This window comes from Bos grunniens, chromosome 11 (assembly GCF_055505025.1).
Source record: "Bos grunniens cultivar Pamir isolate PY7600 chromosome 11, Bosgru_T2T1.0, whole genome shotgun sequence".
In the NCBI taxonomy this organism is placed as follows: domain Eukaryota; kingdom Metazoa; phylum Chordata; class Mammalia; order Artiodactyla; family Bovidae; genus Bos; species Bos grunniens.
The window spans coordinates 12,179,882-12,206,309 of record NC_141175.1 but is presented as its reverse complement, the minus strand read 5'-3'; the positions used below and the strand labels follow the sequence as shown (position 1 = coordinate 12,206,309).

Sequence of the window (26,428 nt, the reverse complement as noted above, 5' to 3'; positions counted from 1 at the left end):
AAGAGAGTATGGTGCTTGGTAACTATAGTGCTCAGTAAGATAAGAGACAGAGTTATTGATGAAAATCTGAGGGTTTAAAATATGATAGGTATTCGAAACTCTGACAAGGGAGTTTGCTATCTACACAAATAGCAATGGGTTAAATAATAGTGTAGGAAAGAGAAGACTCTTATTAACTTACAGGGAAACAGAATGTTTGCCTTGATCAGGAATACTAGAAGGTGGAAGGGCTCAGACTGTGTACTCTAAAAATACCACTTCATGTGAACAGGAGCCAGGACTCCTAAGAAAAACATGTGATTTCAGGTTTGAGGGAGAATATATAAAAGATGCCTTTCATACTGTTCATGGGATTCTCAAGGCAAAAATACTGGAGTGGTGTGAGCAGACCTTACAATTAGCTGACAAAAGAAGAGAAGTGAAAGGAAAAGGAGAAAGGGAAAGATACACCCAATTGAATTTAGAGTTCCAGACAAGAGCAAGGAGAGATAAGAAAGCCTTAAGTGAACAATGCAAAGAAATAGAGGAAAACAATAGAATGGGAAAGACTAGATATCTCAAGAAAATTAAGAGATACCAAGGAAACATTTCATGCAAAGATGGGCACAATAAAGGACAGAAATGGCAAGGACCTAACAGAAGCAGAAGAGACTAAAAAAAGGTGGCAAAATAAAAAGAAAAAAGGAAAGAAGAAAAAGAAGAGGTGGCAAGAATACATAGAAAAACTATACAAAAAAGATCCTCATGACCCAGATAACCACAATGGTGAGGTCACTCACCTAAAGCCAGACATCTTGGAATGTGAAGTCAAGTGGGCCTTAGGAAGCACTACTACACAAAGTTAGTGAAGGTGATGGAATTTCAGCTGAGTTACTTCAAATCCTAAAAGGATGCTGTTAAAGTGCTGCACTCAATATGCCAACAAATTTGGAACACTCAGCAGTGGCCACAGGACTGGAAAAAGTCAGTTCTTATTCCAATCCTAAAGAAGGGCAATGCCAAAGAATGTTCAAACTACCACACAATTAAGCTCATTTCACATGCTAGCCTGGTAATGCCCAGAATTCTTCAAGCTAGGCTTCAGCAGTACATGAATTGAGAACTTCCAGATGTTCAAGCTGGATTTAGAAAAGGCAGAGGAACCAAATATCAAAATTGCCAACATCCGCTGGCAAGGGAATTCCAGATAAACATCTACTTCTGCTTCAATGACTATGCTAAAGCCTTTGACTGTGGATCACAACAAATGGTGGAAAATTCCTAAAGAGATGGCAGTACCAGACCACCTTACCTGTCTCCTGAGAAACCTGTATGCAGGTCAAGAAGCAACAGAATCAGACATGGAGCAATGGACTGGTTCAAAATTGGGAAAGGAGTACATCAAGGCTGTATATTGTCACCTTGCTTATTTAATTTAAATGCAGAGTATGTCATGAGAAATGCCAGGCTGGATGAAGCACAAACTGGAATCAAGATTGCAGTGAGAAATATCAATAACCTCAGATATGCAGATGACACCACCCTTATGGCAGAAAGTAAAGAGGAACTAAAGAGCCTCTTGATGAAGGTAAAAGAGGAGAGTGAAAAAACTAAGATCAGGCAACTGAAAAACAACAAAAAAATAAAACCACAGTGAAACAAAAAAAAAAAAAAAGAAAAAACTAAGATCATGGTATCCAGTCCCATCATTCATGGCAAACAGATGGGGAAAATGTGGAAACAGTGACAGAATTCATTTTCTTGGGCTCCAAAATAACTACAGACAGTGACTGTGGCCATGAATTTAAAAGACACTTGCTCCTTGGAAGAAAAGCTATGACCAACCTAGACAGCATATTCAAAAGTAGAGACATTACTTTGCCAACAAAGGTCTGTATAGTCAAAGCTATGGTTTTACCAGTAGTCAGGTACAGATGTGAGAGCTGGACCATAAGGAAGGCTAAGTGCCAAAGAACTGATGCTTTTGAATTATGGTGATGGATTAGACTCTCAAGAGTCCCTTGGACAGCAAAAAAATCAAACCTAAAGGAAATCAACTCTGAATATTCACTGCAAAGACTGATGCTGAAGCTGACACTCCAATACTCTGGCCACCTGATACCAAGGGTCTACTCACTGGAAAAGACCCTGATGCTGGGAAAGCTTGAAGGCAGGTGGAGAATCGGGCGACAGAAGATGAGATGGTTGGATGGCATCACTGATTCAATGGATATAAGTTTGAGGAAATTCTGGGAGATAGTGAAGGACAGGGAAGTCTGACATGGTGCAGTCCATGGGGTTGCAAAGAGTCAGACATGACTTAGCAACTGAACAACAACAATACAAAAGATGAGTCTTGTACTACTCTAGACTAACAATAGGGTCATGTCAAAAGGATACAGGGAGCAATATAAAAGCCTCCCACTGGCCTAAAAGGAAGACTATCATCAAAAATAATGACGATGGCAATGGATTAAAACACTTCAAATATTAAAATCAATTCATTTATAATATTAAAACAGAAAACCTCATTAGTTACCACTGGAAGATGCTATGACGCCAACTCATTATTCTGAAAATTGATAAATAAGGGGAAAAAATCAAATAGTGAAGTAAAAACCGTTGGAATCGTCCTCTCTTGCTCCTTTTGCCAAGAGTAAGAGAGGAGGGTGGAAACTTAAGAGTTTTTAGAAACTTTTAAGCTTTAATTGAGAAGACTGGAATTAGATAAACAGATTTGTCTGGTGTCAAGGGATCAAGCTTTGCGGGGGGAGGTATAGAGTTGAGCTCAAGGCCCATGGCAAGGTAAGTCTCAACTCAAAGATGGAAAGGAAAGATACAACTGTCAGCTCTACAAAATCTTCTAAGCAGAGGCAGTAGAACATAGAGATTAAGAACTTGGTCTGTAGAGTCAGAATCCTTGGGCTTGAATAATCTAGGGTCTGTGACTTGCTAGCTGTGTGACTTTGGAAAGCTTCTTAAACCTCGCCAGAGGTGCCTCAGTTTCTTTTCTATAAAATGTGGATCAGATTCCCTTCTTCAAGGAATTGTTGTGAGAATCAATGAATTAACAGATTACCTATAAATAACATGGAGCTCTAGCTTCCTCATGGTCTATATTAGAATGAAACAGCTTTACAAACCAACAATATTGTCGACTGTCTTTTTCTTTTTTTAACTTAAAAAATTCCACTAGCACAAAGGAGGAGTATTCAGTTAGTCTGGTGGCAGAGTAAGATAATAACAGATTTCATAGAGGAGGCAAGTTCCAATGTATGACTATCAGTTAGACAAGTGAAAGCAGAGGAGGGCATAAACAGAAGAAACAATTGGTATATAATGTCTTAACTTTGGTGCTAGACACCTCTAACTTGGGTTTGCCTCAAAACAATCTCATTCGCTTTTAAAATAGCCAGTATAGTCCACTAAGCTTCAGCAAGACTATCGAGTTACCCACAAATATCTGCAGATAAATCAATTTATGTCCTACCCTTCTATATGTAAAACAGTGACGATCTGCCCACAAATTTTTTCCTGCAAAATGTTCTCAAGGAGGCTTGCTGGTTACTCATGAGAAATGAATGCAACCACTCTTTCAGTCACTAAGTTGTGCCTGACTCTTTATGACCCCATTGACTACAGCAAACCAGGCTCTTCTATACTCTACTATCTCCCAGAATTCACTTAAATTCATGTCCACTGAGTCAGTGATGCTATCTAACCATCTCATGCTCTGCTGCCCCCTTCTTTTGCCTTCAATCTCTCCCAGCATCAGAGCCTTTTCCAGTGAGTTGGCTGTTATCAGGTTACCAAAGTATTGGAGTTTCAGAAACAATCCTTCCAATGAACATTCAGGGTTGATTTCCTTTAGAATTGACTGGTTTGACCTCCTTGCTGTCCAAGGTACTCTCAAAGAGTCTTCTACAGCACCACAATTTGAAAGCATCAATTCTTCCGTGCTCAGCCTTCTTTATGATCCAACTCTCACATTCATATGTGACTACTGGAAAAACCGTGTGTGTGTGTGTGTATTCTTTACCACTAGTTGACTGTAGGGAATTTTGTTGGCAAAGTGCCATCTCTGCTTTTTAATAAGCTGTCTAGGTTTGTCACAGCTTTCCTTCCAAGGAGCATGTGTCTTTTACTGTCATGGCTGAAGTCAGCATCTGCAGTGATTTTAGAGCCCAAGAAAATAAAATATGTCATTGCTTACATTTTTTTCCCTTCCATTTGCCATGAAGTGAAAGGACGGATGCCATGATCTTAATTTTTTTAATGCTGAGTTTCAAGCCAGTTTTTTCACTCTCCTTTCACCCTCATCAAGAGGTTCTTTAGTTCCTCTTCACTTTCTGCCATTAGACTGGTATCATCTGCATATATGAGGCTGCTGATATTTCTCCTGGCAATCTTGACTCCAGCTTGTGATTCATCCAGCCTGGCATTTCTCATGATGTACTTTGCCTATAAGTTTAAACAAGCAGTGACAATACCCGCCTTGTCAAACTCCTTTCCCAGTTTGGAACCAGTTTGTTGTTTCATGTCCAATTCTAACTGTTATTTATTGACCTGCATACAGGTTTCTCAGGAGGCAGCTAAGGTGGTCTGGTATTCCAATCTCTTTAAGAATTGTCCACAGTTTGTTGTGATCCACAGTCAAAGGCTTTAGCGCTCAATGAAGCAGAGTTGATGTTTTTCTGGCTTTGAAAAGTGAAAGTGAAGTCGCTCAGTTTTGTCTGACTCTTTGCGACCCCATGGACTGTAGCCTACGAGGTTCCTCCATCCATGGAATTTTCCAGGCGAGGGTACTGGAGTAGGTTGCCATTTCCTTCTCCAAAGGATCCTCCTCACCCAGGGATCAAACTCAGATCTCCCAAATTGCAAGCAGATGCTTTTACCATCTAAGCTACCAGGGAAGTTCTTTGGCTGCACCTAAATACTGCATTTTGGACTCTTTGGTTGACTATGGGGGCTACTCCATTTCTTCTGGGGATTCTTGCCCAGAGTAGCAGATATAATGGTCATCTCTGTTATATTTGCCCATTTGTCCATTTTAGTTCACTAATTCCCAAGACGTCGATGTCCAATCTTGCCATCTCCTGCTTGACCACATGCAATTTACCTTGATTCATGGGTCTAATATTCCCAGTTCCTATGCAGTATTGTTCTTTATAGCATCAGAGTTTACTTTCACCACCAGACACATTCACAACTGAGCATCATTTCTGCTTTGGCCCAGCTACTTCACTCTTTTTGGACCTATTAGCAATTGTCCTCCACTCTTTCCCAGTAGCATACTGGACAACTTCCAACCTGGGAGGGCTCATCTTCCAGTAGTCATATCTTTTTGCCTTTTCATACTGCTTATGGGGTTCCTGATACAAGAATACTGGAGTTGGTTGCCATTTCCTCTTTCAGTGGAGCATGACTTGTCAGAACTCTTCACTACGACCCATCCATCTTGGGTGGCCCTGCACTGCATGGCTTGTAGCTTCACTGAGTTATGCAAGACCCTTTGCCATGACAAGGCTCTAAGATTCATGAAGGGGAAATGTAACCACACATGGGCATTATTACCAAGAAAGGTAACATGCTTTTCTTTGCTATAGTCTTCCAAAATTTAGAAATAATCTTAAGAATTTATTTTTAATCAGAAATTATTCTAGAGCAGGAAATAGGAACTATCATATTAAGTCTCATTTCTTCACATGTTAAATAACACTCTGGCGTAGAGAGAGAAGGGCTGATGGAGAGTTCAGTGAGGGTCTATATGGACACTGATTAATCTTTAGAAGTAGAAATGTCAAGTTCCAGATCCATAGAGAGATCTACAAAATAAAGCCATCTTTGTTGTTGTTGTTTAGTTGCTAAGTCACGTCTGCCTCTTTTGTGACCCCAAGGACTACAGCCAGATAGGCTCCTTTGTCACTGGAATTTTTCAGGCAAGAACACTGGAGTAGGTTGCCATTTCCTCCTCCAGGGGATCTTCCTGGGTCAGGGATAGAACCTGCGTTTTGTGTCTCCTGTATTGGCAACCAGGTTCTTTACCTCTGGTCCACCTGGGAAGCCCCTATCTAAAGAAATCTATACCAAATATCATACTTAATGGTGAAAAGCTTTAAAAAAAAACAACAAACCTTTTTTTTGAGATTTTAAGACAAGGATGGTACACTATCAATACTTATATTCAACACTGTACTGGAGGCTCTAATCGGCACAGTAAAATAAGAAATACACAAAAACTAACTATATTTCTATCCTAGTCACAAACAGAAATGAAATTTCAAAAGATACCATTTATAATAGCATCAAAAAATATAAAATACCTAGGATGTAAATCTAATAAAGACATCTCTACAGGAAAATTTTAATGTACTTATTTAATAAACTATTTCTAAGTTTATTACTAAATTGAAGTCTATTGAAGTTTATTACTAAATTGAAAAAGATTCCAGTAAATGGAGAGGTATACTATGCTAGTAGATTGGAAGAGTTATTATTAAGATCCACAGATTTAGTAAAATTCCATTCAACATCCCAAGCTGAAGCTCCAATACTTTGGCTAAAGAACGGACTCATCAGAAAAGACCCTGATGCTGGGAAAGATTGAAGGCTGGAGGAGAAGGGGATGACAGAGGACGAGATGGTTGGGTGGTATCACCGACTCAATGGACAGGAGTTTGAGCAAGCTCCAGGAGACGGGGAAGGACAGGGAAGCCTGGTGTGCTGCAGTCCATGGGGTCGCAAAGAGTCAGACACGACTGAGTGACTGAACAACAACAACATCCCAACTGTGTGTGTGTGTCTGTGTGTGTATAACCTGACAAGCAAATTCTAAAATGTGCATGGAAATGTAAACGAACAAAACAGAGCAAATATTTAAGAAAAATAAGATGACTTGACCTACCATATTCATTTTAAAGCTGTAGTAATTAAGATATGTTTTACTGGCCTACAAGTAGACAAACAGACCAAAAGAACTGAATGAAGAATCCTACAATATAATCATAAACATGTGATATTTAACCTATTAGTGGCACTGCAGAGCAGTGAGGAAAGTAACAGTTTTCAATGAACAATGTTGGAACAATTAAATGTCTATGTGGGGAAAAAAATGAGACATGATCCTACCTCACACCATGTAAAATACTGAATTCCAAGGAGAAAGCAAACCCAAATATCAAAAGCAAAATAATACACCACTCAAAAGATAAAGCACTAATATAAAGCAAAACATTGGTAACATTAGACTACAGTAAAATGAAGAACTTCAAGAGAGTGATAAGGCAAGTCACGGTATGAAAATAGACATACGTAGTACATACAACCTACAGAGAGCTTATATCCAAAATATATAAAACTTCTATACATCAATAAGAAAGAAGCAATGCAGGAGAAAGCTCGACAAAAGACGTGACCAGACATTTTCACAAAGGAGGCCAAAGATTTTATCCTACTGATAAAAGGCTACTGAGATTTTTAAATAAAGCTATGGCTGGATCAAAGCAGTATTTTAGAAATATTAATTTCACAATGATGTGCAGATTGCCACAAGATGGACGGCATGAGCATCTAGGTAACAGGAATATGGTAACAATCAAATGGCCAGACTAAAGTGAAAAGAAAGTGTAGGGGCCCTAGAGATGGCTTGTTGACTGACTAGATTCCAGAGTTGGGATAAGGACAGGATGAGATAGCAAAGTGATTAAAAAATGAACTCAAGGTGTTAAACGAAGGTGATTGTGAGAAATGTGATATCACTAATAGAGTAAAGCAAAAGCTGAGTGAGGGACAAAAATCAATGGCTTTAGTTTAAGAGAAGATGCTGGGGGAGAGTCAAGCAGAAGTTTTCTAAAGGGAATTATTTACAGGACAAACGGTTAAGGTAAGAATGAAGGATGTGGGAGTCATCAACACATGGGAGAGTTGACGCTGCGGCAGCAGACTAGAAATTTAAGGAGGAAAGGCATGTGTGGAGAAGCAGCTGTGCTGTGTGCTACGTCACTTCAGTCGTGTCCAACTCTTTGCAACCCCATGGACTATAACCCACCAGGCTCCTGTCCATGGAATTCTCCAGGCAAGAATACTGGAGTGGGTTGCCATTTCCTTCTCCAGGGATCTTCCTGACCCAGGAATCGAACCTGCATCTCTTATGTCTACTGTACTGGCAGGCGGGTTCTCTACCACCAGCACCACCTGGCAAGCCAGAGAAGCAGCAGGAGGATCAAATGAAGACACAGAGAGGGGAAGGTAAGTTAGGGAAAGAAAGTGAGACGACATGATCAAAGAAGAAAAGGGTAGAATATAAATCCATGATTATGAGAAATATAAGGGACAAAAAAGGTCTCACAAAGAAGAGAACACTATCAAACACAATGCAGGTCAAAAAGTGTGAGGAGAAAAGGCTCAAAGGTCATTGGTGAGAAGTTTCAGTAACTGGTTAGAACAAAAATCAGATTCAGTTAAAAACATGTGAGTGGTAAAGAAATAAAATAAGTAGTATTACTCATTCAAGAATGATGGGTCAGATGGTAAAAAGTTTGCCTGCAATGCTAGAGACCCGGCTTCTATCCCTGGGTTGGGAAGATCCCCTGGAGGAGGGCATGCAACCCACTCCAGTATTCTTGCCTGGAAAATCCCCCTGGACAGACGAGCCTGGCAGGCTACAATCCATGGGGTTGCAAAGACTCAGACACGACTGAGAGACTACGCACAAGAATGATAGAAAAAACTTTTGCAGGAAGAAGCAATAGCTTTAAGCAGATGTTTATTTTTCCTTTTTTAAATTTATTTAATTGGAGGTTAACTGCTTTACAGGCTTCCTTGGTGGCTCAGAGGTTAAAGCATCTGCCTGCAATGCGGGAGGCCTGGGTTTGATCCCTGGGTCAGGAAGATCCCCTGGAGAAGGAAATGGCAACCCACTCCAGTATTCTTGCCTGGAGAATCCCATGGACAGAGGAGCCTGGTGGGCTACAGTCCACGGGATCGCAAAGAGTCAGATACAACTGAGCGACTTCACTAACTGCTTTACAATGTTGTGCTGGTTTCTGCCATACATCAACATATTTTTTTAACTAGGAGAAATTTATATGCATTTAAAGAAGATAAACGTAAGAACAAAGCCTTTAAAAAAGGAGACTGTATGTCAGACATATTTTCAAAATAAAAAAAATGAAATAAAATGTAAAAAAAATTTTTAATTTTTATTAAGAAAAAGATAAAGGTACATGTTTTGGGTCAGAAAAGAAAAGTGACTTACTCAAGGTCACATATCCAGTCAGTGATGGATCTGAATCTCAACCTTACTAATTTGCCAAAGACAGACTTCCCATTACAGCTAACTATCTCCTGCTGGGGTGGGGTACAGAAAGAGAAGCATGGCACATATAAAGACAGCCTCAGTGCTGCCACTGCCTTTAAAAAAGAAAAAACACCACCAAAGAAGCAACAAGAGTCACAACAAAATCTGTGCAACTAGATGTATTCTTACCATGCTGTGAGTGAGCACTGAGTACCTTCATATTAGCAACAGGGTCTACCTTAACTTAAACGCAGACCAAACACTGTTATCAAAATGCCTTACTCTCATGAGTCCACTCAGCCCTGCTGCTACACAAATACCGCCCCAACCTCACGAAGAGCATTTTACCCATTCCAGTGGCTCAGGTTACGTAAATTACATTTGGAAACTGATTTTTATCAAAACCTGCTTTTCAGACTGTGATGAAGGCCAGATTTAGGAAATGGAGAGTACAGGTGCTCACTAGACTGTGATCAGCTGCATAGACTAAGTACTGACTGCACTCAGTTTTATAGGTTACCACTATCTGAAATGCAGGCTTCAGGTGGTGTGACAAAAATGAAATTGGGAATAACCTCAGATATGCAAATGACACCACCCTTATGGCAGAAAGTGAAGAGGAACTAAAAAGTCTCTTGATGAAAGTGAAAGTGGGGAGTGAAAAAGTTGGCTTAAAGCTCAACATTCAGAAAACGAAGATCATGGCATCCGGTCCCACCACTTCATGGGAAATAGATGGGGAAACAGTGGAAACAGTGTCAGACTCTATTTTTCTGGACTTCAAAATCACTACAGATGGTGACTGCAGCCATGAAATTAAAAGACGCTTAATTCTTGGAAGGAAAGTTATGACCAACCTAGAAAGCATATTCAAAAGCAGAGATATTACTTTGCCAACAAAGGTTCATCTAGTCAAGGCTATGGTTTTTCCTGTGGTCATGTATGGATGTGAGAGTTGGACTGTGAAGAAAGCTGAGCACCGAAGAATTGATGCTTTTGAAGTGTGGTGTTGGAGAAGACTCTTGAGAGTCCCTTGGACTGCAAGGAGATCCAACCAGTCCATTCTGAAGGAGATCAGCCCTGGGATTTCTTTGGAAGGAATGATGCTAAAGCTCAAACTCCAGTACTTTGGAAAAGACTCTGATGTTGGGAGGGGTTGGGGGCAGGAGAAGAAGGGGACGAAAGAGGATGAGATGGCTGGATGGCATCACTGACTCGATGGACGTGAGTCTCAGTGAACTCCGAGAGTTGGTGATGGACAGGGAGGCCTGGCGTGCTGCAATTCATGGGGTCGCAAAGAGTCGGACACGACTGAGCGACTGATCTGATCTGACCCTCAAAATTTAATTTGTGAATATACAATTTAAACAGAAATAAGTAAAAATCATAGGATTTCTCCTCTACTAATATACTCTACCTCCTCTACACATACCACTATAAAAATCCATCTGAGGCCACAGATGTAGTTTCACAAAGGACATTTCTAAAAAATGACATCAGTTGAATGAAAACAAGTGAGCAATTTACAAGATTGGTATTAACTGAATGTTTGGGAATTATCCTTCTAGGTCACTGAACAAAAGATGGGAAGAGGCCTGGAAACGAAATGGTTCACAAATTACAATTAACCGAATGCCACAGAAAATAATTTAGGGAAAATATTACCCCATCACTCAACAGGTAGGGGTAAGAACATAACATTTTAGACCAAAGTCCCTATTTCCAACCTGTGTCTTATATGTAGCAATTTTTGAGCTAGGAATCAAGTTTCCATTTGCAATGAAAACAGTTTTCATGTTCATGCAAATTTAGGTTTTCCATTTGGAGGAAAAAAGCCTAGAAGAGCTAGGTTTGTCCTATTTGGATTGTTAACGGGACTCTTCGTTTTTAAGGATTCCTTGTTTATTTAGGAAAAAAGAGACTGAGTCTGAGGCGTCTTCTCTGAGGGGGGGAAAACATATATAGATAGATATTTCATTAATAGATAACTCTGATCCACACATTATACTCTAAACAAATAAGTAATTTTAAAATTGGAAGTATAAAGTAGACACTGATTCACTATTAATAATCATTACTTCTTGCTTCAAATAATCTCTTGATATTTATTCACTAAATAAATATTTGAGAACTCTGTGCCTCTGGAACTGTGAATTCCAAAAAGATGGCCTTGTTTTAGAAAAGCAGAAGCTGCTACTGCTCATCTGTGTGATAGTGGTGGTGATGAGGGCTGGATATGAAGTGAAGCAGAGGTGTTATACCACATGGATTCATAAGGGTTGAGAGTAGTTACTACGGCTCCTGATGCTTAAATATGGCTCCCTGTAATAAAATATATTGATCTTGGGCACTTTCACTGAAGGGGCCCAGGTTCAATTCCTGGTTGGGAAACGAAGATCCTACCAGCTATGTGGTACAGCCAAAAAAAAAAAAAAACCCAACAACAAAGTAAACACAACCACCCCCCAAACCAAAAACAGACAAGCAAACAAAAAACACCATTCTCATCTTAATCAAGCTGTGGACACTGCCCGATCTGAACCAGCCTGCTGCTGCAGCTGCTAAGTCGCTTCAGTTGTGTCCGACTCTGTGCGACCCCATAGATGGCAGCCCACCAGGCTGCTCCCTCCCTATTTCTACGAAGAGTTTTGAGCCTTCAGAGTTTAATATTCCTAGTTTGCAAAACTGACTTACACAGTACATGATTTCTACTGCCCTTACCACACTGCTCATCTGCCTTCTCCTTTGGACATGTTCCTGCCTGTCAGGGTCACAGGAAAATATGATGCTCACAACAACCTAGTGTGGCTTGATGAGTACAAAACACAAGGGGCCTTAACCAAGGCTTCTCCCTCTGTAGTATCTGCCAAGTTGTAACAACCTAGTGTGGCTTGATGAGTACAAAACACAAGGGGCCTTAACCAAGGCTTCTCCCTCTGTAGTATCTGCCAAGTTGTAACAAAGTTAAGTATGGTTATAGCACACTCTCCCTAAATTTCAGAAGCAGTCATGTCCAGGCCTCCAGTTCTGGGGTGGACCCGTGCCCTTTTCTAGCAAAGTACATTAATCTCTTCAACATATTTGCAAGAGGAACACTGAAGGGAATGTGAAGAGGGTTCTCTTCTGCACATCAAGTGCAGGGATAGACAGTCACAGACCAAGGCTCTCTCTAGGGTTTCTCTGGCATCTCAAATCAAGCAGTGCTTCTGTATATGTGGACCTGGTATCACCCGGCACCCTGTTTGGTTGTTTTGTACTCTCGTGCGTTTGCTTACACTGCTCCTTCTGCCTGGGAGTCCCCTTTCCCAGTTCACCAGCCTGACAAACGCTGACCAAGCTGTCATAATGCCTTTCTGGTTGAAGCCTAACCTGGTAGTCCAAATAGAAATGAGCACTCTTGGACTTCCCTGATGGTTCAGTCGTTAAGACTCAGCACTTGCACTGCAAGGAGCATGGGTTCCGTCCCTGGTGGGCAAAGTTCTGTGTGCTGCACGGTGTGGCCAAAAAGGAGGGGGAAAAAAAGAGCACTCTTTCCTCTACCTTCCAGGATTGCTATTATCGTGCCTCACTTTGTTGCACTTGGGACTCCCTGGTAGCTCAGCTGGTAAAGAAGCGGCCTGCAATGCAGGAGACTCCAGTTATTCCTGGGTCAGAAAGACCCGGTGGAGAAGGGATAGGCTACCCACTCCAGTATCCTTGGGCTTCCCTTGTGGCTCAGCTGGTAAAGAATCCGCCTACAGTGTGGGAGACCTGGGTTCAATACCTGGGTTGGGAAGATCCCTTGGTGAAGGGAATGGCTACCCACTCCAGTATTCTGGCCTGGAGAATTCCATGCACTGTATGGTCCGTGGGGTCACAAAGAGTAGGACATGACTGAGCGACTTTCACTTCCACTTTTTTTGCATTTACCTATCTCGCTCTGCTAGACTGTAAGCTCTACGGAGCAGGAAGAGAATCTTCATTTTTCTGTATCCTTATATACACAGCTCAATAACTAAACATAAGGAAACCACTAGTGAATGTCAGCTGAATGAATGCCACAGTTTCTCTACTTGCAAAATCAAGTGCACAGTTTGTAAGAACTCTAGTTGAATAACTGGTGAGCCATCCCAAAAACCTTATGCCAATGCTCAAAGCTCAGTACTTAGCTACCAAGGTTGCTGCCCAGTTCTAAGGTCCTGGTGAAAGAGAGACAAATGAGCATGCTTTAAGTAAAACCACATGTGCCACACTGCCTTACCAAAAGGCTACTTTCACCAGAATTCTGACCAGATTTACCATGCAGGGCCAGAACACAGACATGTTGCATTATGAGATTCACACTCTAACTGCCAAAAAGTCTTTTGTAACTACTTTCAAAACACTGTTCAGAAAAAGTGCTAGAGTCTCTCTGTACTCATTATTAAGACCATAAATTATGAAACTTAAATAATGTACATAAGCATTCTTTCACAATTACACTCACATGATTTTACTAATGTAGCCATCAGAACCACAGGGTTCTGCTTCCCTAAGGCCCTGGATCAGTACTTTCATAAAACTAACACTCCTTCTCCACCACTCCCCAAGACTCCCTAGACATTCATCATTCTCTTTCTTTGGTAAGACTACTGGTTGGTGGAAAAAAAGAATTAAGAAACTAAGTTCAAATATTTTTCAGCATATGACATATGATGATCTTTCCCTACTAAAACATATTCTATGATTGGTAGTTTTTCTTTGGTATCAGATTTGTAACCCTTATGGCAAGTGTTTTAGTGTATATGACTCAAAGGTGTGTGAGGACAAGAGCAGAGGTGCTGAGGGAGAATTAATTTCCACACATTCAAAAGCGACCTAGAATCCTAATGGAACAATGTGATGGTCAGTTTCTTAAAGTACCATTTAAATATGTGATATGGTTAAAACAATTGCATGGACTATACCTAAAGACAAGGAAAGAAATTAATTGTAGCACACCATCACCAAACCCTTCTCCTGCCCCATCAATACAAGATATGAGGGTGGTAGATTTTCTTGCTGTCAGCAATCAACTATCTCGTGGCACACTTGAAAACCATGAACGAGTTTTTCACACACTTGTGAGTGTGTGCATGTATACATATTCTTATAATAGTAACAACAGCCAAGACTTCATGACCAGCAGCTACTGGGTGCCAAGACTTTCATTTACACATTTCTCATTTGCACAGACTCAAGTATATGTATTTAGGGATTAAACAGCCACTGGGATGGTATTTCTTTCTTTATTTTTAAAGGTCTAAAACATGCATTTGCTGTAGAGCAGTTAGTTAATAAACTTATTTTTTACCGTCTGAGCCACCAGGGAAATCCTTAATTAAATATATCTGACATTTAATAAGTTATCCATAACTTATCAGCTCCTTTGAAAAGCAAAGCTAGGTTGCTACAGTCATCACATCCACTTGCTGAAATTTCATGGAAGTAAAAAGTTTTGCTCAATGAACAGAATGCTAACAGAGAAACAGAGAAAAAAGATTCAGTCTCTCTCCACATTTTTACCAACTGCATTCCAGGACTCAAGTTTTATTAAAAAAATAGAAAAGTATTTCAATATTCTACTTTTCACATGTGTAACAGCAAAAATGCTTCAAGAAATGTCTAACTAGTCAAAAAACTAAAGAATATAAGGCCCCAAAGTGCAAACAAAACTTACTGCCAGTTTTGAATAATGTTTTGGCAGCCAAATGTTCTTCCTCTCCCAGCAACTGCCCTCAAAACCTGTTTTTTCCCTTAAATGTTAAATATTTTATACAAGCTTAAAGGTTGCTTTCCATTTATGTGCGTGTATGTGTGCCAACTCACTTCAGTTGTGTCAAACTCTTTGAGACCCTATGGACTATAGCCTGCAAGGCTCCTCCGTTCATGGGACTCTCCAGGCAAGAGTATTAGAGTGGGTTGCCATGCCTGCCTCCAAGGGCTCTTCCCATCCCAGGGACCGAACCTGCGTCTTTTATGTCTCCTGCGTTGGCAGGCAGGTTCTTTACCACTAACACCCCCTGGGAAGCCCTATTACAAAATATAGGTTGTATTCCCACTGCTCTGTATTAATACATCCTGAGCCTACCTTATACCCAAAAGTTTGTACCCCCACACACACTGGAGATGGGAATACCAGACCACCTGACCTGCCTCTTGAGAAACCTGTATGCAGGTCAGGAAGCAACAGTTAGAACTGGACATGGAAAAACAGACTGGTTCCAAATAGGAAAAGGAGTACGTCAAGGCTGTATATTGTCACCCTGCTTATTTAACTTCTATGCAGAGTACATCATGAGAAACGCTGGGCTGGAGGAAGCACAAGCTGGAATCAAAATTGTCAGGAGAAATATCAATAACCTCAGATATGCAGATGACACCACCCTTATGGCAGAAAGTGAAGAAGAACTAAAGAGCCTCTTGATGAAAGTGAAAGAGGAGAGTGAAAAAGTTGGCTTAAAGCTCAACATTCAGAAAACGAAGATCATGGCAGCCGGTCCCATCACTTCATGGCAAATAGATGGGGAAACAGTGGAAACAGTGGCTGACTTTATTTTTCTGGGCTCCAAAATCACTGCAGATGGTGACTGCAGCCATGAAATTAAAAGATGCTTACTCCTTGGAAGGAAAGTTACAACCAACCTAGACAGCATATTAAAAAGCAGAGACATTACTTTATCAACAAAGGTCCATCTAGTCAAGGCTATGGTTTTTCCAGTAGTCATGTACAGATGTGAGAGTTAGACTATAAAGAAAGCTGAGTGCCGAAGAATTGATGTTTTTGAACTGTGGTGTTGGAGAAGACTCTTGAGAGTCCCTTGGATTGCAAGGAGATCCAACGAGTCCATTCTAAAGGAGATCAGTCCTGGGTATTCATTGGAAGGACTGATGTTGAAACTGAAACTCCAATACTTTGGCCACCTGATGTGAAGAACTGACTCATTTGAAAGACCCTGATGCTGGGAAAGATTGGGGCCAGGAGGAGAAGGGGGCAACAGAGGATGAGATGGTCGGATGGCATCACCAACTCAATGGACATGGGTTTTGGTGGACTCCGGGAGTTGGTGATAGACAGGGAGGCCTGGCGTGCTGTGATTCATGGGGTTGCAAAGAGTCGGACATGACTGAGTGACTGAACTGAACTGAACACACTGGTAACCACTAATTTGTTATCCGTAACTGTGAGTCTGCTTCTTCTTGTATTTTTTAGATAAGTGATATCATATAGTATTTCTTAGTCTGACTTATCTCACTTAGCATAATGCCCTCAAGTCCAATCATGTTGCTGCAAATGGCAAAATTTCGTTCCCTTTTATGGCTGAGTAGTATTCCATTGTGTTTATCAAAAACTCTAAGTGAGGAATTTTCCTGGTAGTCCAGTGGTTAAGAGTCTACACTTCCACTGCAGGGGGCAAGCGCTCAATTCCTGGTCAAAGAACTAAGATCCCACATGCTGTGTGGCCAAAAAATATATAAATAAATAAAAATTAAAACTCTGATAATGTTAATATCTGTTAAATAACATTAAAATTATTTCTCCCTCTTTGTAGCTGAAAAGGGGGAGCTGCAATTCAGGTAAGGAATTATGTCTGATTCACCTGTGTTCCCAGGGCTCAATGAATGTTGGCTACATAAATTATAATTTTAAATACAGAGATAAGAAAATGAATCACTGTTACATCCTCTCAAGTACAAGGCAGAGAGACTGAAGACTCCAAAGTTAAACAGGACAACGATATGCATGTTAATAATATTCCCAACGGTATTACCTCACCAAGTATGGCCATGGCAATCATCTTGGCAACTATTTATCTCCTAAAATACATGAAAGAAAATAAGACTAACATGATTATCCTTCCTTTCCTAATAATGACTTAATCTGTTTGCTCACTCAGAAGCCATCCCTTCTTCCCAACAAAACAACTGTTTAAAAAAAAAAACACCTCTCTTAGGGGAAAAAGCTTCAAATTCTGCAGGGGGGCCCTTACTAATCATTTTTATTAGCTCAGTAATTGGATATGAGCACAGCAGCTGGATGCAGGAGAAAACTCAGTAGCTTGTCTCACTGGTTGTACAGAATTTTCCAATTTCCAAAGGTTCCTCCCCTGATTGCTCCCTACTGAATGGAGGCACTCCCTGAGGACTTTTCTGACTAGAATATAAACAGCACCAGCCATAGCCTCACCCAAGAATCCTCTCCTTTCTAATCTCCCTAAATTCACTACTATTTAAAACTCATTTCAATGTCAAGGCATGTTAAGCATGTGTTGGGCACTGTGACAGAGGTTCTCTTATTCAATTCCTGTAACAACCCTGTGGAGATTGGTATTACCATCCACTGTTGTACATATGAGGAAATGGAGGCTCACAGAGGTCAAGTGACTTGGCCAAGTGACAGAGCAGGCTGCTGAGGTTCTTAACCCAACACTGGGAAGTCTGTAGCAAACCAATGGACGCAGTCAAGTTTTTATGAGCCATCTGGGCAGCACAGGACAAGCCCTTACCATTCAGGCCAAGGGATCTGCTCAGAGGCCATGGAAGCAACAGCAGGTTTTTTGTTCTTTAGTTTTTTGTTTTTGTTTTGGTTTGGTTTCAACGGCTAAAAATCTTATACGAATTCTGATTGGCCCCAACGACAATTCACCAAGGCCCACCAGTCAGTTGACTCCTGACCTTCCATGCTTCTCATCCTAATTAATGCAAGGTCCTTGGATCACAGTGTGAGCATCAAGACCCTGTTAGAGTTAGCAATGACCTTTACATCTATCAGGCTTTTCAAAATATGTAAAACAGCTGTGCATTGAGAACACCGCCCCCCCAAACCCTCAACCTTGAAATATGAGTAGATGCATTTTTCCTAATTATGGTGTTTTTAACCAAGTCTTTGAGACATGACTTTTAATGTAACTAAAAAATATCTGAGAAACAGCTTGTTTTTCAAATGCCTAAGCAAACCACTGAGGCATGCAAAAAGAAGATTCTTATAAAGGGACTAATTTTCTTGGCTTAGAGAGACTCAGTAGCAGAGGACACAAAAAGAATGATCTGAAAAAAATTGGGGGGAAGGGAGAATGTTTGGCTTTCATACTTGTGCCTCTGATATCCTTTTGTTCTCCCACCTCATTGTATTAAGGATGCTAAATCAAACATGATTGCAGTGATGTTTGTGTGTGAAAATGACAAAAGCGATGGCCTAAAATCCCAACCTCATCTTGAACCCTGAAGACTTTTATGGCTTTTCCTTCACTAGGCCCTCCCCCTAAAGCACATTAAAGACCACATTGTTCAAAGGGTCATGGTAGGTTTCATACCCCATTTTAATACAAAGTAAATGTAACTGAACTTCCAGATTTTGTTAGTAATATTTGTATTTCTCTGGAAAATACCCATTAAAAGAATTGATCCCTTCTGCGATTCAGAATTACAATGCATCAGAAAGGCAAAAACAATGTTTTTGTGATGATTAAAATTTTCTTTTCATATATCATTTCCCCCAGAAAAGGTGTACAGGTTAGAGATGTGTTAAAAACACCCGAATGATCTTTTGAAGTGTTGATATATTCTCTCAAGCCTCAAAACTGTCCAGGAGAATATGTCAGGTCTCAATTAAAGAAGCATAAAATAAATTAAACTTGGGGCTCTTTTCAATACAGGTCTTCTCTCTCCCCTTACTGCATTTGTGTATCTGCAAGTCACATTATGGACCCCCAGTTAGCTTATGTATTTATTCCTGGGAGATTTTTAACTGGAAGAAGGACATTAGAAGTTCTTTATGATTCCATTTTCCACAGTCGTTACCATCAGTTGTCAACAATAATTTGGGAGTTTAGCAGAAGAGAAGCAGCAAAGACTCCATTACTCTTTCCAACTGCCATAAAGAATTTGCATCATAAAAATACCTACTGAATTACTGTCTTGGTCCTCTGAAAAAGGATACAGTAAAACAGGAATGTTACAGTTGGGCCTGAAAAACGGGAATTCGAAAAATGAAAATGTGGGCTGAAGTAAAAGAACAAACTTGGTAGTGCTTTTAAAATCATAACTTCATTGGCAGAATTTGCTCACTTTCCCAAGTATTTCAGGTATTTCTGTTTAACATTCATATAATGTGCATTAGGATGTAGCATATCACAACTTCAGTGTATTTTAAAATAAGACCTATGATTTTAGTAGATTTCGTGCCTACAAATCTGGTTTAAATGATCTCAAAATAACACTTAAGAGCATCTGTTTAGCTCAGTTGAAGTTTCAAGAGCCAATACCAGCTGTTGGGGAGGGGAGCAGGATTCCACACATGTGTTATTCAAATCCTAGCCAAATTTTTTTAAAATTCTTTTATGATGTCTCCAATATCAAGAAGGTAAAACAAACGTTAGAATAAAAAAGAAAAAAAGAGAGAGAAAAAAAGACTACTTACTCAAAGCTTTGATGCACGTGACTAAGACCAAAATGATCACCCTCTCCAATTCAATACAGTATTAGCATACGGACAAAAGGCATTTAAAAATCAATTTGGAGTTATTTCTAGTGGGGGTTGCCTGATCCCAGCAAGTTGAGGAATGAGAATATTCCCAACATTAAAAGGGCACTCAAGTACTTTTCCTCTTTTAAACAGCAATCTTATTTTCACAGGGAATTCATTCAGTGGCATTGTTTTGGTTTTAGGTGTCTGTCTTGCCAGGCAGGGGCCGTGCAAAAGGGCTACATCTATCTTGAAGTGTGCACAATGGCCTCTCTGCGGCTTGCTCTCTGTTATTGATCCTTACAGATGCTCCAAGGCCCTTCCCCCACCCACCTTTCTCCAAATCCCAACCCCCCATTCTGAAAGATAGCTTAAGAAATAAGACTTCCTGCCTAGCGACTGGCAGGGCTGAAAGACCAGATTGTATGACTCCACAGATCAGGCCTGCCACAGTGAAAGCTTGAATAGAGTTAACCCTCTGTGAACTAAAACAAAACATTTGTATGCCCAGCTGTGACAAAGGTTAATTTAAATGGACAAGGGCCCAATATCTAAAACCAGGCAATGCTTTTTTTACAGTAGCATTTTCACTGATTTCTTTTTGCTTTTTAAGCTTTCAAAGACCTCCTTCAGTAGGGTTAATTCATTATACCTTATTAGAATTTTGTATGGATGATTCAGGTGACATTTTAAAAATTCACTTGTTTTATAAAAGTTCTTGTTTTAGTACCATAGTTATTTTCTGCCAATGAACAGCTAAGAAAAATTGAAGTTTCAATATTTAATTAAGAACTGAGGGAGAACTTTCTGTTCAAACATTTTTTCTCTTTCAGAATGGGTGGACTACATACTGCTAACAGATTCAAACTGGCAGAAAAATATCCAAATCCTTCAGACCTATTCCCTCCAAACTCATATAACTATTGCTCTGGTATCTCTACTTACCCCTAAGCTACTCCAAGGATTGAAAGCAAATCTTCGTAAACTACTCCCTTCTGGAAAAGCTAGTATATCCAGATTAGTTTAACAAAGAATTTCTGTGCCTACTGGGGGAAAGAGAGGAAGTTGTTCAAGATAAAAAATATCAGATCATGCATGTAATTGATAATTTCTGTAAACTTTATTGTTTCCTCCAACTTATAATAAAAACCAATGAAGCAATGCTGGTAAAGTGTTGGGGGAGAATTTATAAGGGAGCATTACAATAAAGTATTACTATAAAGAAGAATTTTGCTGTGAGATAAGTTCCCATTTCTCCAGAGTGGGCATCCTCAGAGTAAGAATTAAACTGCAAAGCTGCCTATGGCAGATGTTAGGCATGCTGCAAGGGGGTGGGAAGCTTTGCTAAGAAAGCATTTCATAGATGAATGTCATTCCTAGAAATATACCAGTGCCTCAAAGAATCTGAAACTCTTTTGGCTATAACTCAGTAATGCATATGAGAAACCAAACTTTTGGTAAAGTCTTAGGCTCTGTATAAACACAGCGAACAAATACAGCAAATCTTTAATACTAAGATTCATTTTCTAGCTGTTTCTTTAGCTGTCTATGTCTTTTCTGGCTCAAATAATAAAGTTTTGGCACACTGGGGTTTCTCACACAAGAGCCTATTCCAAACATACAAATTCAACACTACTTGCTATTAATGAGAGACAGCAAGAGGGATTGAGAGAGAGAGCGAGAATATATCCATTTTAAAATCAGTCCACTTAAAAAGAAATTAGCAATGGCTTAGTCTTATACTGTAAAGTATCTAAGTTCCCCCAAAGGAAATGAGGTTGCCTTATCAAGGCCTCAAGACCCCAATACTATCTATAATTAACAGTACTAAATAAGGCTTTGGCAGATGGTGAACTGGATTAGGGAATTTAAAATATAAACAAAGTCTGTCAAGAAGTAAACAGAACAATTTTTTTAAATGTAAACTTTACCTAAGAACTGTGATGTAAAATGAAGTTAAGATTTTTTTCAAGTTACTTAATTTCAATCCATTTTTTCTTTCCTTTCTTCTGCTCATTAAAAAAAAAAAAACATCAATCACAATAACCAATTTAGTACAGTTCTCTCTTGTTTTTCTCTTATTTCAAAACATTCACAGTCAGTTGCTATTTACATAAAACTTGTTGGCTGAATTCTGCCAAGACACACACAAAAAAGAACTGAACTGCCTCTCTCTTCCCTCAAGGCTACTATCTGCTCTAAACCTTCAAAGAAAATTTCTAAACCTTAGATTTGAGCTCAGACGGAAACAGTCCGCTCCCTTACCTTCCCATGTCTCCATTTCATGCTTCTCGGAGTCTGTTGGGAAGTTCTATTGCAGCCATGAAGAAAAGGAGATTACAAGACAAGTCCAGCCTGATGACCACTCTTCCGACACTTGGCCAATTTCTCTCTCTTAGCCCGAACTACAACAGTCATCCTCACAGGTCAGTTTACAAGCCAGTCATGTGATTAGAAAGTTCAGGCGCTAAGGTCACAACGTGTACGGAGTTCGTTTATTACCAAAGGTTATCTAAGTGGAACTGATAGACTTATTTTCTTTAGTTAACAATACTGCCTACCATGTCTCTGAAAACTATTATGGAAACATTTAGTAGGAAATACTCCTCCCGTCTTTTTTAAAGCTGAGATTCTTAACTTAAAAGGCAGTACTCTAGAAGGACTTTGTTTTCATTTAAAAGAGTTCCAGTATGTAGGGTTTTTTTATTTTTTTTTTTTAATTTTATTTTATTTTTAAACTTTACATAATTGTATTAGTTTTGCCAAATATCAAAATGAATCCGCCACATAGGGGTTTTTTTATCCTTTCTTTTAAGAGCTATTTTATGTTATATTCTTTTGTAATTTGAATTAAAAGTTTAGAGTTAGAACCTTTGGGAGAAGAAAAAGAAAAACAAAGACTCCGTGTTACGCATGTGTTGGGAGGGGTAGGAGTGGCATCCCCTGCTTTTTGTCATTATAATAAACAATGACATGGCAAATTCTTCTGAGAAAATTAAAATGTGAAGCTCTGAGTTATTTGCAGGGTTCACTTTAACTCCGGCCCTTAACTTTCATGCTGTGGCTATACACACTAGTTTGAAATAATGTGGAGAGAGGGAACTAGGTCTGCAAAATCCTTTTGGAAAGTAAAGGTTAGAAATTTCATCCCCCATTCCTAGTCAAGAGTGTAAATCTTGAAAGTAAGCTTCTTGCTTCATTCCTGTAAAACTCCTAAGACATTAAGCAATCATTATGCTATGCCTCCTTGATTTGTGAACCATACCAGTAACACATGGCAGAGCACATCATACCAGGTGTGTGGATAGTTGCTCAAACACTGCCACAGATCTGCAGAGGCTGGCAAATCAGAGCCATATGCTAATGACACATGATGTCAAACATTCAGCTATCCATTCAGATATTAGAACACAACATCAGGGCAAGTTCCACTGAGAAGGTGGGATGATCAAAGAGAGACCAGTTGCCAGGGATAAATGCTTTTTTTTTAATTTTTTTATTTTTAAACTTACAATATTGTATTAGTTTTGCCAAATATCGAAATGAATCCACCACAGGTATACCCGCGTTCCCCATCCTGAACCCTCCTCCCTCCTCCCTCCCCTCCCCTCCCTCTAGGTCGTCCCAGTGCACCAACCCCAAGCATCCAGTACCACGCATCGAACCTGGACTGGCGACTCGTTTCATACATGATATTATACATGTTTCAATGCTATTCTCCCAAATCTCCCCACCCTCAAATGCTTTTTAACTTTGCAGTGTTTCATCCTATAATCTCCCAGCCTTGGAAATAACTTAAAGGCTAGGCACAGTTTATAGCAGTATTCCATAAAAAAGGAGACTTTTTTGGGGGTGGGAGTGGAATATGTCACTGGCAAATATTGCTACCACTATCACTAGAGGGATTTCCCAACCAAGAGAGAGAACACTAAGTCACCCTACAGTGTAGGGCCTAAAGGGAAAGTGACCAATGATTTAGAGGAGAAAACGTTATAATTTGTCTGCCTAAAAATAAATTTTCTGCCACTGCCATCATGCACCTCAGTCCAACAGAAACACATCAACCAGCTTTCCCATTCCTATTCTCACTCAAACAAGAGATTAAGTGTAGTGAATCTCTGCTTTACTGCAACAACCTTTGGAGGAAAATATAAAATGGGGAGCTATTGGTTAACCTACTAATATCAGGACTGAAGCAGCATTCTTGATTTTAAAGGGTGTGAAAGTTAGTCACTCAGTCATGTCTGAATCTTAGCCACCCCATGGATTGTAGCCCACCAGGTTCCTCTGTCCATGAAATGCTCCAGGCAAGAACACTGGAATGGGTTGCCATTTCCTTCTCCAGGGGATCTTCCTGACCCAGGGACTGAACGCGGTAGTGGGTCTCAGTAATAATCCTTGATGAACAAATCTTTAACATAGTTTAAGGCAGGTAAGTTTTATCTTTAGATACAGAGTCATATTTCTTCAATATCTTCAGTCCCACAAGTTTTTTGAGAGCCCTTTTTAAGTTCTACTGGGAGGAAAAGGCAGAGAATATGCACATGCACCTTAGTCACCATGCAAATGCAAAAGACAAACCTTAAATCTAAACTCGAGCTCCCAAGATTGTTAAAACAACTATAGTCAAGAAAAATCATTTAAATAGATTAAAAGGATTCATGGAATTTATCAGTGGGAAGGAGAGAAAAGAGTAAGAAATCAGCAACATTTTCTACTTGCTAATACTAGCTTTGTAATGTAGAAAAAAATTATACATCCAACCAACACCTGCAATATTTGCATTCTGCATATCTAACAGAATTCAAAAGCTGAATTCAAATTATGAACAGCAGAACCTCAGTTAACCTTGCAAGAAACTGGTTCAATTTCATTTTAAAGATGGGGAAACTGAGGCCCAGGAAAAGGAAAAAAGCAAGTCATCAGACCACTTGAGAAGAAATCCAAATATCCTAGGTCCCTCATTTCCTCCATAATGCCACGTATCTTGGAAAGAAAACAACAAAGCCTCTTTTTAGATGCCACTATTCAACATTATTTTCATGTTTGTTTATTCAAATGGCAACTTTCAAAGAAGATGGCAGATTTCTAAGCTGAAGGGGGTAATCAAGATGTATTATGTTCAGTCCTTCAAAGTAAAACAAAAGATAGCAATTCTAGTGACTACACAATCACTGGAATCATCTCAGCCTTATTTGCCTTCAAGAAGTTTCAATGATAGTCTGATGCAAAGTGAAAGCCATGTAAGTACTGATAGAGAGGGACTAGTTAGAATATCTCTATCCATTTCAGAAAAACAGAATTATGCAGAAAATATATTAATTTCTTTTTAAACTTGAAAAACCACACAAAAAAACAAAAGCCCAAGGTCTCTAGTTTTCATCTGTCAGATGCTTGATTGCAGACATTTCTTATGGCAAGGACAGGAGTTTAATTCAACTAAACATGAATAATGAAACACAGCCAAATGAAGACCATACTAACTGAGACTAACAAGCAAAGCTCTCAAGTTCAGGAAAACAACAGGAGTAACCAAGAACATACTTAAATATGATTTCTACTTTTGCCATCTATTCCTGGAGTTTGAAAGAGGAGTCCATAGTTCAGGGGAAAAAAAAAAACAAAAAATAATCCAGAGCCACAAACTAAAAATATTTTAGAAACTAAGGACTAAGGGTTTTCATCCAATCCTACAAACATTCATTGAGTGTCTCCTATGAACTAGGCACTATGCTGACTGAACTGACAGAAATGAATGTTATGAGATTCTTACCTTAGATCTATGTATCAGGGAAATGGATGAAAGAAAATTGATTAGATTGGAGTGGTATGCCACAGAGAGGGAGCTGAACCTTGGTGTTCAACATGTAGACAGGCAGGAAAGGTATTTCAGGACTTGAAGGAAAAAGAATCACAAAAGACTTTTTAATGCTTATGATACAAAATCAGGAACTAAACCTATATGAAGAAGAGTAACATGAATGGCTAGAAAAAAAGACTGCAGGGTGTAAGAATAATCTTGGACTTCCCAGGTGGTCCAGTGGTTAATAATCTGCCTGTCAATGCAGAGGACATGGGTTTGATCCCTGGTCCAGAAAGATTCCACATGCCTCAGGACAACTAAACCCATGTGGCCACAACTACTGAGCCTGAGTGCCTAGAGCCTGTGCTCCACAACACGAGAAGCCATCGCAGTGAGAAGCCCACGCACTGCACCTAGAGAGGAGCCCTCCCTCGCTGCCACTAGAGAAAGTCTACAAGAAGCAAAGAAGCCCTGGTAATATTTTTTAAAAAATCAAGGGCAATTTTAAAAAAAGAACAGCCTTATAAGTATAAGCAAATGCAATGTATGCATCTCGTAAGTACTTTGTGATTTGAACAAATCGATTGTAAAAAGACATTTTTGAAACAATCAAGTAAATTTAAATATGAGTCGAGTTTTTAATTAGATCAGTTTTCCACCCACAAACTGAAGACCGGGAAAGAGTGAGCCCTCCTTTAAAAAATTCTCCAGTCAGGATCTTGTACATAAATTTTTAAAGTATCATAGATCATAGTATGACTAAATCAGTCCCTTTGAAAAAAAAAAAGAAACGAAACAGATATACAACATATAAGCATAAACACAGCCAACTATTCTGTCTCTTGAGAAGCCTAAACTAGTTGCGACTTATTCAACCCATATGGAA

At 39.6% G+C, this 26,428-nt stretch overlaps 1 protein-coding gene across 6 annotated transcripts in view; it reads right to left on the bottom strand.

The window, feature by feature from the left end:
* NR6A1 (nuclear receptor subfamily 6 group A member 1) overlaps positions 1-26,428 on the bottom strand; it is a 226,694-nt gene that overhangs the window by 45,873 nt on the left and 154,393 nt on the right. Inside the window, exon 1 of one of the 6 annotated variants that reach the window (XM_086325247.1) lies at positions 22,005-22,153. The exons of 4 other annotated variants lie outside the window; for them this stretch is intronic. In XM_086325247.1, the coding sequence (XP_086181373.1) occupies positions 22,005-22,020 (16 nt within the window). In that variant the 5' untranslated portion in view covers positions 22,021-22,153. Of the gene's footprint in view, positions 1-22,004; positions 22,154-26,428 lie in introns of those variants that run through there. One more of the 6 variants, XM_086325248.1, reaches the window with a different exon arrangement.